This window comes from Prunus persica, chromosome G5 (assembly GCF_000346465.2).
Source record: "Prunus persica cultivar Lovell chromosome G5, Prunus_persica_NCBIv2, whole genome shotgun sequence".
In the NCBI taxonomy this organism is placed as follows: Eukaryota; Viridiplantae; Streptophyta; class Magnoliopsida; order Rosales; family Rosaceae; genus Prunus; species Prunus persica.
The window spans coordinates 15,660,518-15,673,202 of record NC_034013.1 but is presented as its reverse complement, the minus strand read 5'-3'; the positions used below and the strand labels follow the sequence as shown (position 1 = coordinate 15,673,202).

The window sequence follows — 12,685 nt, the reverse complement described above, 5'->3', positions numbered from 1 at the left end:
AATTCACCGGTTCTACCTATTCATTGTGTATAAATGTGTTACTAACGAAATTTTCTTTGCAGAAGACATCCAGTTTAGTCTATACCTAGTGATGCGATATTTACTTGTTTTTCTTATCAGTAAGCACTCAATATGCCCGAGAAGCAAGACTATCCCTGATCATGTTTCCACTACATCAGGGAACTGTGAAGGCAACCTTATGCTCTAATCTCCTGAGGTCCTTCTAGACTAGGAGAAATGAGAGCTTGTTGTCTGCTCCCACCAGCTTCCTTCCTTGATTGCTTACCTTACCTTGCAATCAATATCACAATCTTTTTGCATTTTTTCTCTTTTTATAATTCTCTGTTCATAAGGGATTTTATTTCTTTAGAATGAACATCCGAAGAAAGAATCCTTGCAGTGATCCTAACTCTGAGAGTTATTTATTTTTGACAGAGAAAAGAATTGTGATTTTTGCTCTTGCAGGATATAACAAGATCATCAAGCGATACTTTATATTTACTGGGCCGATACGAGCTTGAATGATACTTGAGAAAAGTTTCTCCCACCTAAGGATGTAAGCAATACTTGTGTTATTTTATGCTTATATACCTATTTGATATTTTGTCTTGAAAGGTAACCAAATGGGGAGATAAGTCCGTTCCAAAAGAATGGCTTGTATGTATCCATGAATTATTAACGCAAATTTTACAGATTGCAAGTTTGATACATTGATAATACACTGCACAGATTAAAGTCCCATAAGAACAGAATATGGGTATAGTAGTGATCAATATGATGCACGCCTGTTGCGTAGCAAATGATGTGGATTGAAGTCCCGAAAGGACAATCCTTTGACATGTCAATATTGACATTGTGCACGCCGAATGCATAGCAAATTATATGGGTTAAAGTCCCATAAATTAATTGACATGTATGTATTAATCTGTGGCATGCCTGCCGTATGACAGATATATGAGTTCTAAATGTTCCAACTCCCTAAATGGAGATTATCCACGCCCTACTATAAAATAACGCTCCATTGGAGGTTATAATCCACATTCTCACATAATAAAAGACCCCTGCAGTGGCTTGGGTACCCAAAAGCAAAGAAATGTTTATAATTGATGCATGCGCATGCACATGAGAATGGTGGGATCATGACTTGATGAATGACAATTTTTGATTTTGGAGTAGCTACTCAAATCATCAATGGGCTGTGTTGATTGGAACCACGTTCAATTATTAAATGTCGACAATATCATTGGCCAAAATGGAATGAGGTAATTCCATTATAGATAAGAATGAACGTGAAAGAACAAACCCACAGTACGAACCCCAAAAGATGTTAATACTGAAATTTATACTTGGGTGTTCGGAATAAAAAGGAATATACCTACTTTGTATGACACACTGTTTCTAGCAGAAACAAGGAATGTTGGGTTTTCTCCATATTTACAGATTCAATTGTGCCCCCTCTTATTACACAATTACGGAGACCAACATATTATCTTTAAGGGTTATTAAATGCACGGAGCATATCGCCAGAAGCGATTCCCTAAAGATGTATAAATAGCTGGGTTAAAGCTATATAATGTGTCATAAAGTTTAATCCCTTTTAGACAAAATCCGTTAAGAGGATTGACATTGCATAAAGCAAGTCCCTAAAGGACATGTGCATGAAGCACAAAATTTGTACTCAATATTAATATGCATAAATTACATCAGTGAGTACATTGATTATAATGTGATTGCAACACATTAAAGCTTCTGCAGAATTCACGAAATATTTGTCTCGACTTAAGGATCGAGCATTGTGCCAACGAGATTCTTGCTTATACTAAGAAAGTATTGAAGCATTTTTATGAGTCTTATCCGTTGGTCCTTAAATGTTTTTCCGGAAGTATACTAGACCAGCTAGAGCTCAGCTCCATCACCACCACTTTGGGATGGCTAGTCATAAATTTTTCAGGGGGAGATATTCATAAGGGGGAGCGTGGTTTTAATAAAGACCTTCATACACTGTACTCTTTTTCCTTCATCCAGGTTTTTATCCCACTGGATTTTTCCTGGTAAGGTTTTAACGAGGCAGTGTCGCTCAAGATTGACTCACAGAAGCAGTGTCAACTACGATATTCAGAAAGGTGATCAACAGTATGACTTAAAGATATTTTGCCAAGCATCAGGGGGAGCGTGCTATCAATAAAGATCTTCAAACACTGTACTCTTTTTCCTTCGTCCAGGTTTTTATCCCACTGGATTTTTCCTGGCAAGGTTTTAACGAGGCAGTGTCGCACGCGCGTCAATATACATAGAATTTTATGTTACACATGCTTATGTACTCTTTTTTCCTTTGACCAGTTTTTGTCCCACTGGGTTTTTACTGGTAAGGTTTTTAACGAGACATATTCTGTATCATTTGTGGTCTCCAAGGGGGAGTGTTGTAAATTATTTGGTGTGGAGCCCACATGTTGGAAAGGGGCCCACATTGTTAATGATATAAACATAGACAATCTGAAAGAGGGGTAGAGTTTTTCTCTGCTTCCTCCATTTCTCTCCTCAATTCTCTGCTCCCAAATTCTCTCCTTAATTCTCTAGATTTATAACATTTATAACTTTTTTTAGTACAAGCAATGATATAAACTACAGGGAATGAGTGTTTTTAATACACACAACTAAGATGCCATGGGCGTTCGAACCTTGAGACCTCTAGTTTACAAGTCAATGCCTTTTTTCCATTGAGTTAGACTTCATTGACAAATCTTTTATAACTTTTTATTATAAAGGTATGAGAGCACCACCATAGCCAATTAATAAGAGCACCACCACCAAGGAATCAGGATTTAGAGAGATTGAAAAAATTATAGCTTGAAATTTAAGAGAATAAGGGAATGAGACCACCACCACCAAAGGATTGAGGATTTAGAGAGATTGAGAAAATTGGAGCTTGACAAGTTAGAAAATTGCATGAATAAGTATAGTATTTAATTGGGTATTATATTATATTTATTGTTATTATTATTTATTATATTGATAGGCGGGGCGGTCTGGGCCTAGACGAGCTTAATCAGGTAGGGCCTAGACAAACTCAAATGGGTCGAGCTGCGGGTTGACTCAAGGTTTCAAACCCTTGGCCGAAACCTATCCAATCTTAGAGCAAGTTGAGCTGGGCAAGAGTAAGCAACAAGTCAGGTCGGGCTTTGTCCTATTAGGCTTAGATCTACCCACTTTGGCCCATTTACTGCCGGCCAGATGATGATCCATAAATATTCTTTAGAATTGTTGACCTCCTTTTATTTTTCCTTTGGAGAATTTCCTCATTCTATGTGCAGTCGTAGTCTACCTTAATGGAAAAGGACTTTGATTTGCACACCAATAGTGGTCTCATGAAAAAACTCATACACATGATGGCTTGAACCCAAAATTACTTAGAAGCACAACAAATGTATGCCCCAATCCAACCAAGGGCAGAATCAGAAATTTTTTAACAGGTGGACTAACTACATTTATTAGCTAAAAATCTAATTATCATTTTCTTATGTAGTTACAGTTTCTATAATCTTTTTACAAGAAGTTGGAAATTCACGCATTGGATGCATGCATCTTAGTTTCACTCATATGAGTTGAGTTATTATTATTGTTTTTTCAAACTATCCGGAGATTGCATTCATGACCTCAATTTCCATTTCCAAATGAGAACGTTTTTTTTTTTTTTTTTTTTTGGGGATCCAAATGAGAATTTTTTACGTTTGCGTATTGAAGCGTCTCCAAATTATTTTCACTCTGTTACTGCTAAGATGTAATGATTAGTCAAATTCAAAACAAGAAAATGGACAACACACCAACAAACCCAAAATTACGAAACAGTAATTAACATAAAAGATGATAACTTTTACTTCCTTTTTAATCTTAACCGCCACCAACTTCTCTGACTTTTCTTTTTCTTTTTGTTGTTGATCAAAGAAAAAGAACATTAACCAAACCGTTATGAATTTTTCCAGTCTCAGAGCCAGCGGTGAGCTTATGGCTAAATCGTGCTGATGAGTTGGGTGGTGGCGGTGACGTAGTGGCATGAATCGCTCCAAAACCGTAGCTTTCCTCTGGCTCTTCTCTGCCTTACTCTTCTACTCTCTCTTCCAAATGGCGCTCCGGATCTCTGATTCTTCACACAATTACACACCCGCTTCTGGTAAATTCAATTGCTTTCCTTCACTATTTCACTCTTTCTGTTTGGTTCCCGAGAAATTGGGTTCTTATTCAACATTTTCCTTCCAGATTCAATGGTTTCCAATAAGGAGCGGAGGTCCGCCTTGTACGATCGGATGGCTAGGGATTTGGATCAGCACGGACCGCTTTTTCTCCAACATGGCCACACTTCTCAGTCTCTCTCGCTTTCTGATATTTTTACCATCAAGGATGGATCTGTAGCACCTATACTTAAGGTAAACTTAATATCTCAATTGATTGATTGATTAAAGTTTTAGGCTTTGGAGCTTTGGCTGATTGGGTTGTATGTGTTCTCTGTAGGCAGCAAATCCCCCTGTACGTGCTAATGTTTTGCATCTGAGCACACAGTATTCGGTTCCGATATCGTCAGTATTTGCTTTCTTTCTCTGTTCATGTGTTGTTGATTTGAGTTTTCCTATTCAAATTATCAATGCTAACACGTGAAATAAAAAAAGAAGATTTTTAGTTGATATCAGCATTTATGTATCATTTTGATTATTAAATTTGGGAACTTTATTTATTAGTTCTAAATGTAATGGAGCATAGAGAAGCGTTCTCTGAAATCAAGCACATTAAAGTTTGGATTTTTTTAATCTGCAAAATTATAACGTTGGGTATAATTTCATAGCTTCAGCTTAGTACTCTTTCATTGAAGTTGTGCGTTCATGATTGACTTGTTGCAGGGAGGCTCTTAAACCTATACTCGATCCGTACTTTGATAAAGGTAAGCTATTGTTTGTCATTTTATAAAATCCTTGACAGACTACATAATCATAGCTCAAATTAGGATTAGTTCATCTGTTGTCGACTCAGTGTTTACAATTTGTTGGTATGCTTATGCATTTCTTTGTTAGTGATTTGGTTTCAGAACTCCAGCTTGTACCATTTTAGTATGTTCCATGCCTCACACCATATTTCACCTGTTCCTGCCACTCAAGATGAGGTAACAGCCTTTTTGGAGCCATTTATTTGTTTCTTTGCATCTTTCTTTTCACTTACATGTCAATTTAGTTTTTGAACCCTTTTTTTGGGGTCAGATTGAAGCCGAAGCAGCTGCTGTTAGAGCTGTCACACAGGAACTCTGCCCTTTAAAAATTGTCCTAGACAGGGTGGTTTTAACTTCAACAGGTGTGCTTCTTGGGTGCTGGCAGGTTGTTTTCCATAACTGATGTACTCACTCTTTAATGCCTCCATTCTCTTAATGTATGTTAAACAGGAATTATGTAATGCTTGTAAAAATAGGGTATTTCTTGATTTCAACAGTTTTACAAATTTGCATTTTCTCTCCCCTTCCCCAATTTGAGGACATCGTGACGTGTTATGCAGTAGTATGTCTTGTAGTTTAACCATCAAGGCAACTATATGAGATATAATTATTTGCTGGAATCACTCTTTTGCACTTAATGTTTGTGTTCCAATTTAGGTAATATCTGGATCAGATCCTATAACCATTCGTGCAAAATTGAGGACTGCACTTCCACGGGCACCAGAGAAGCAACTTGTAAGAACCGTACCTATGTCTTAATTCATTTTATTTTAGTGTAGTACCCCCAAACTATGTAGACTAAGAGTTGTGAAGTTAACTAACAGAATACTCTTTAATGACTTGAGATCATCTATAAACTCAAGCTTAGAACCGAGGTTTTAATGTTAATATACACTTTTGCCTGAATTTGAAACTGAACGACAGTAGCTCTTGCTTGAGGTGACGATTTCCCAGCTTACAGAACTTATTCCTTTCTGATTTATCTTTTGGCTGCTAAACTGACCTCTCGTGGTAAGGGGGTGTGTGGTCCCCAACAAGTTATTTCATTCTTTCTCATATGGAACTCATAGTTGTTACATCCTGGATCTCATCTTCATGACCTGGCCTCATTAGTGCGCTGTGCAATAGTAGTGGTAGACTGATAGACTGAGTGTAAATAGCTTGTTTTCCTCCAGTATCTTATGGTTGTAGCAATTATCTCCTGCAGTATGATGCGGCTATTCTTCATACATCATTTGCAAGGCTTCTGGGTCACCCGAAAGCATCATCCACGGTAGTACCATCTAAAGGCTCTTTGAGTGCAATTAGTAGCCTATTTCATTGCTTAGTGTGACATGTAATTGTTTTACTGCAGTGATCTGCTGAAAATGTTAAGTCGCGTTCTTATACTCTTTTTAAGAAACTAGACTTGCTTTCTAATTTTTTTTCTTTTTCAATTTTCATATATAGTATATGAATGACTACTTTTCATAGTTAATGGAATTTGAGAATCCTTGATAAGATCCAGAACTTTCCATCAATTGAGAGTTCAAGGAAACATGCGTCATATCATTTTCATGCTGGTTGCCATTACATGCCATTAGATCTATCTATGTTCTCTTAGTTTATTCTTTATTCTTCTCTTTATTTTTTCATGTTCAGATGCTATCTAATACTGGGGATCAGGTCCACTTCTTCCATGGCCTTGTTGATCGTCTAAACAATGAACTCCGAGGATTTGAGGTGAGATATGTTATTTATAACCACAGTAATTTATGGTATGTGATTTGTGTGTATCCACCTATCCATGAGCTTACATGGTCCTCAAAATATAATTCAGGCGGTCGTATCTGAGCTCTGGTATGTTGAGGAATTTGATGTTTTGGCTCTTGCTTTGAATGGAAGAATGAAGATGCGCAGGTTCCAACTTGGCTGCTCAAGAAATTGACATCATGAAATGAAAGACAAACATCAGATGGATTACAAGATCTCACGACACATACCTTAAAGAAAAACTGCTGACACAAGATGTGCCCATTGAGAGTGTGCATTTGTAAATGAAATTAAAATATCTTCTTTCAGTTGAAGAGTTTTAATGGCAACCAGACATTTCCTGTGAAAAAAACAAAAACAAAAATGAGGATTTTTGCGTTCATAAATTATTGATATAAGACGTAATTACGTTACTAATTTACTAGATTGTTTTGTATTGTTTGAGCAAACAAAGAGTGCTCACTTCTGATTATGCATCGACAAATGCTCCCATGACACTTCAAATGCAAAACTCAAATACAAAACACAACTGATGAAACCAATGTGAAGAAGACAGAACCGTTCAAATCACTAATATTCAATGTCTGAGAATGGTTGATTGAGAACTTTGTTTTCGGGTCTTTGAAGTTGAAACGATGCAATAATTACACTCTCAATCAGAAACAATCCCAATGACACACGAGTTTGTTCCGCGATTTTAGCCTCTACACATGAGTTTTGAGATGTCCGAGTCCTTTTCCTTCAGTTTGGATTGCTAAATATTGCTTTCTTCATTGTATGTATTTGTACACCACTCTTTCATTCTGTCATGACATGAAGGAAAAATTTTCAAGTTCATCTCATTCAGCTACTACTGGACAAAATCCGAGCATCAGTGTTCACTCTGCTAGTAATAATGAACTTATGGAGATAGACAGAAATGCCAGCACTTGTAGTTTCTATACGTACTGTCTGAACTCAATTCTGTTGTCTTAGATTGCAAGCTCTGTGGACCCAGTGTAGTGTAGGTTTATGCTTTCTCTACAGTTGCATGGCCTCTGGAATTTTTCAGATAAGTTGGGTATGCAGAAGTAGATCCTGAAATCTGCAAGAACCATTTCTAAAAATTAACAATAAAAGAAATCTGCAAGAAAACCAGTATTGTAATTACAATATAGCACTCAAAAAATTCTGCTAAAAGGACTACTTTGGCAGAATATTTAACACCATACCTGAATTTGGCAGACGCTCCAATCCAAAGAAATCTAAAATAAAAAATAATCCACAAGAATTCGAATAAGTTAAGAGATTGGAAACAAGGGAAGAAGAGACAACAGCAACAAACGAAACTGAGAAAGCAATAGATAACAGTCAATCAGGACAAGCCAACAAAGAGCCGCAACAGCTTACTGTACGAGAACCGAAAGAGACACAAAACAGATAAAACACTTGGCATGACTCAAATTTTTTTTTCTTCCCAAAATTAAAAAATATATCCCTTCATAAATCAACCAAAGAATCTGTGGTTTCAAATTTTCTTGTCGGAGTAAGGATTATGAAGGCATACGTTTTCATCAATCACAAACGTGTGCCTTATGAATCTCTTGCGTGGCATGCGATTATGAAGGGCTGGTGGGATTATGAACAACAAAGGCACTCGTTCATCATGAGGCAGTGCGAGGCAACCTGGTGGTGAGGCTGGTGGTGCATCGAAAGTTGGTCGTGCAGCGCTATGAAAGTACACAACTAATCGTGGGGTTTTAGTATAACATAACTAGAACAAAAAAGAATAGCAGCGTCTAGAATTTTACACGAGTTCGAAACTTTCCCAATATCATACCACCAACCAACCGTTATAAAAACTCCCCTCTGCAGCAGCATCCCCAAATCCTAAATTCCCTTGTCCCTCAATTTAGCATTTCAATAGCAAAGGCCCTATCAATCATCTGGTATCATGGTGGATCGGAAAATATCTCAACCTTCTGCCGCCGCTGTGCTCCCTCAGGTCAAGATATTCTGGACCGTGCCTTGACGATGGCTTCACGCGAAGATGAGCTCCTGGGCAAGATATCAGAGATCGAGAAATCTCTAGCAGCGCTTTCCACCCAACAAATCCAACTGGTCGATTTGAAGAAATCAATATGGGAGGAGTTTCACCTACTAGGCGCCAGTAGGGCCAGCTCTCACAAATATGGGCGTTCACCCTTACCCAAGGTCAGTGCACAGCTTAATTGTTGTTTTTCCTGATTCGCCGTTATTTTTTATGTTATAAACTTTTTCGATTGTCTGAAAGGATTAACTTGACTTGTTCTATATATCTCTGTTCTCTGTCCAGTTTGCACATGGAGGAGCATGCATCAATGACAGTAAATCGGGGGGAACATAGATCTGTGTTTTTAGTGATGACCTTCAATAGGGAAAACACAGGCGCCCCGTTTGAAGTAATGACCTGGCCTCATTAGTGCGCTGTGCAATATTAGTGGTAGACTGATAGACTGAGAGTAAATAGCTTGTTTTCCTCCAGTATCTAATGGTTGTAGCAATTATCTCCTGCAGTATGATGCGGCTATTCTTCATACATCATTTGCAAGGCTTCTGGGTCACCCGAAAGCATCATCCACGGTAGTATCATCTAAAGGCTCTTTGAGTGCAATTAGTAGCCTATTTCATTGCTTAGTGTGACATGTAATTGTTTTAATACTGCAGTGATCTGCTGAAAATGTTAAGTCTCTTTCTTATACTCTTCAAAGAAACTAGGCTTGCTTTCTAATTTTTTTTCTTTTTCAATTTTCATATATAGTATATGAATGACTACTTTTCATAGTTAATGGAATTTGAGAATCCTTGATGAGATCCAGAACTTTCCATGAATTGAGAGTTCAAGGAAACATGTGTCATATCATTTTCATGCTGGTTGCCATTACATGCCATTAGATCTATATATGTTCTGTTAGTTTATTCTTTATTCTTCTCTTTATTTTTTCATGTTCAGATGCTATCTAATACTGGGGATCAGGTCCACTTCTTTCATGGGCTTGTTGATCGTCTAAACAATGAACTCCGGGGATTTGAGGTGAGATATGTTATTTATAACCACAGTAATTTATGGTATGTGATTTGTGTGTATCCTCCTATCCATGAGCTTACATGGTCCTCAAAATATAATTCAGGCGGTCGTATCTGAGCTCTGGTATGTTGAGGAATTTGATGTTTTGGCTCTTGCTTTGAATGGAAGAATGAAGATGCGCAGGTTCCAACTTGGCTGCTCAAGAAATTGACATCATGAAATGAAAGACAAAAGATGGATTACAAGATCTCACGACACATACCTTAAAGAAAAACTGCTGACACGAGATGTGCCCATTGAGAGTGCGCAAATTTGTAAATGAAATTAAAATATCTTCCATCAGTTAAAGAGTTTTAATACCAACCAGACATTTCCTGCGAAAAAACAAAAACAAAAACAAAAATGAGGATTTTGCCGTTCATAAGTTATTGATATAAGACGTTGTAATTACACTACTAATTTACTATGTTGTTTTGTATTGTTTGAGCAAACAAAGAGTGCTTACTCTGATTATGTATCGACAAATGCTCCCATGACATGCAAAACTCAAATACAGAACATAACCGATGAAACCAACGTGAAGAAGACAGAACAGTTCAAATCACTAATATTCAATGTCTGAGAATGGTTGATTGAGAACTTTGTTTTCGGGTCTTTGAAGTTGAAACGATGCAATAAATTACACTCTCAATCAGAAACAATCAAAATCACACATGAGTTTGTTCCGCGATTTTAGCCTCTACACGAGTTTTGAGATATCTGAGTCCTTTTACTTCAGTTTGGATTGCTAAATATTGCTTTCTTCAATTTATGTATTTGTACAACTCTCTTTCATATCTTCTCAGTTTGATTCTTAACACTTTCAGAATCTTTTTATATATACTAACCAAGATAACACCATCTGATTCTACCCAACGTTTTCCATCTCTCTAACAAAATTCAACGCTTCTGTTGTTAGCAATATGTTCTTTCTCCCTTTTTTATGTTCTTCCATGAATAACTACGATTCCAACACACCTGCAAAATTGGTGAGAGTGGCTGCATAGAGGGTTCTAAGTGGTGGGATAGAAGAAAAAGGGGGGAGTTGAGGTTCTGCATATGTTGCCTTTTCCCTTAATTGAAATTCTAGTTTCTGACCTAAAAAAAGACCCCAAATTTCCACGAAATCTTTTGTTTTATTTCTTGGAATTATATTGAATTCCCATTTGTTCTGCCTAGCATTTCCATCTGTAGGTAGGTGTATCAGTAAATTTGACATTTTCTCTATCTAATTATGCATTTCCTCCGGGTGTTTTCTTCTTTCTTTTCTACAAAATGGTTGCTTTGTTCTGATCTGGGGTCTCTGGAATTATGGGTTTTATTTCTTTCTAAAAAGTAAAAATCTTTTCCTGGGTTGGGGTTGATTTGATGTCTAATTCTGAATTTTTACAAGTTCAAGTAATTCTGAATATTAATAGTTTTGCGGTTCAGTTGATTAAGGGGGTTTGTTAATTTTTTTGAGCAATAAGGTAGAAGAATCACTTGTTGGAAAGAAAACTAGGGTTTCATTTTCAATTCCGTACTTGTTCTGTTAACAGAGTATATCTATATAATAAAGTGCAAAAATTCAGGCCCCATAGTGGTTAATATGGTTACCCACTGTTGTTTGGATTCTTAGGCTCATCTGACAAGAATGTCTGAATTTGGTATATTGCTTATTATAGGGTATAAGGTTCTATCAGTGTAGTGTAGAGGGAGGATCATTGGGTCATGGGTTCACAGGATCCTGTTCCCGCAGCTGACAAGGCTAATGTAACAGAGCATGGGTAAGTTCTTGACATCTTAATTTTGACATGAGCCCATAAGGGTTGTTATGAGTGCTAGCCGAAGAGATTGCGGTGTCAAAAGGCAAGTCCAGCGCCTTTCCAAAGACGAAGAGATTGCGGTGACGACATATAAAGGAATCTGTTCACATCCCACTGATATACTGCCTAATAAAGCACATATTGCCAACATGTCGCATAGGTCTTCAAAGGCAGATGATTTTTCATTGATGCTCTGCTGTGCAAGTTTGCTTGATACGCTTAATACAAGTCATGCTATTAGGCAAAGATCTGCTAATTAAAATATACGCTTGTCTTACTCTTGCATGCATCCTCTATTCTATAGAATCTAAAATGGAAAGACAAATCTTAACACTACGGAACTATACGCAACTGTTGGTGCAGGAGCTCTAAAAACCCAGCACGGTCGACATCTACCATATTAACAGTCAAATCCTCTAATTGACAATAATGATAATACAAATTCCTCAAGTACCTAAGAAGGTTCATCACGTCCCCAGTGTAGTTGCCAGAAGAATGATAATCAACTCCTTTCATAAATTTATCCATAGAACAAAGGACGGGATCACGGTTCCATGATTTGAACTTATCAAAATCAGATGATTCCAAAGCATCTTCCACATCTTGCCGTGTAGTAACCTTCTGCCACTTACGATAATAACTCTCAAACATACCCATCCTTTCTTCAGAGCTTAACAAGAACGGATGAGATGTCAATTTCTTGACACAATCAGGATAGCTGAAAAGACCAAAAGCACATCCTATAAGAAATGAAGTAGAAATAAGAAGAAAAGAAAAAGAAGTTCAAAGTATGAGAGAACTCACTCCAAATGCGCATGGTCGAAGAACTTCAAGAAGCTACTACATTCCTTCCATTTATATTTGGACCAAAAAATTTTCTCGAACCAAGAATTTAACATCGTCCTAAGGTCCATGATATCTTTTTTCTTTCGTTCGTCTTGTTCAGGAGGACTCAAGCCAGCTAAAGATCCCTCAATGTTGATTACTTTCAACTTTTTCTTAACAAACACAAATGCAAACCACCATGGAATAAGCCCTTATCATGAATCCTACGCACACAAACAGAACGTT

At 37.2% G+C, this 12,685-nt stretch overlaps 1 protein-coding gene and 1 long non-coding RNA gene across 2 annotated transcripts; both read left to right on the top strand.

Annotated features, from left to right (window-relative positions):
- LOC18777496 lies at nt 3,925–7,148 on the top strand. Its single transcript, XM_007209376.2, has 10 exons — nt 3,925–4,168; nt 4,255–4,421; nt 4,507–4,571; nt 4,890–4,930; nt 5,061–5,149; nt 5,244–5,357; nt 5,630–5,707; nt 6,180–6,245; nt 6,614–6,694; nt 6,792–7,148. The coding sequence occupies exons 1-10, from the start codon at nt 4,051–4,053 to the stop codon at nt 6,897–6,899; spliced, it is 927 nt and encodes a 308-aa protein (XP_007209438.2). The 5' UTR covers nt 3,925–4,050; the 3' UTR covers nt 6,900–7,148.
- Nucleotides 8,336–10,174, top strand: LOC18777906. Its single transcript, XR_002271804.1, has 4 exons — nt 8,336–8,917; nt 9,039–9,325; nt 9,696–9,776; nt 9,874–10,174. It is a non-coding gene; the product is annotated as an uncharacterized LOC18777906 (long non-coding RNA).

Coding starts and splice junctions, on each gene's coding strand:
- LOC18777496 (XM_007209376.2), top strand. CDS start 4,051: ATGAATCGCTCCAAAACCGTAGCTTTCCTCTGGCTCTTCTCTGCCTTA. Junction 4,169..4,254: donor CAATTACACACCCGCTTCTG/GTAAATTCAATT, acceptor TTTTCCTTCCAG/ATTCAATGGTTTCCAATAAG. Junction 4,572..4,889: donor CAGTATTCGGTTCCGATATC/GTCAGTATTTGC, acceptor GACTTGTTGCAG/GGAGGCTCTTAAACCTATAC.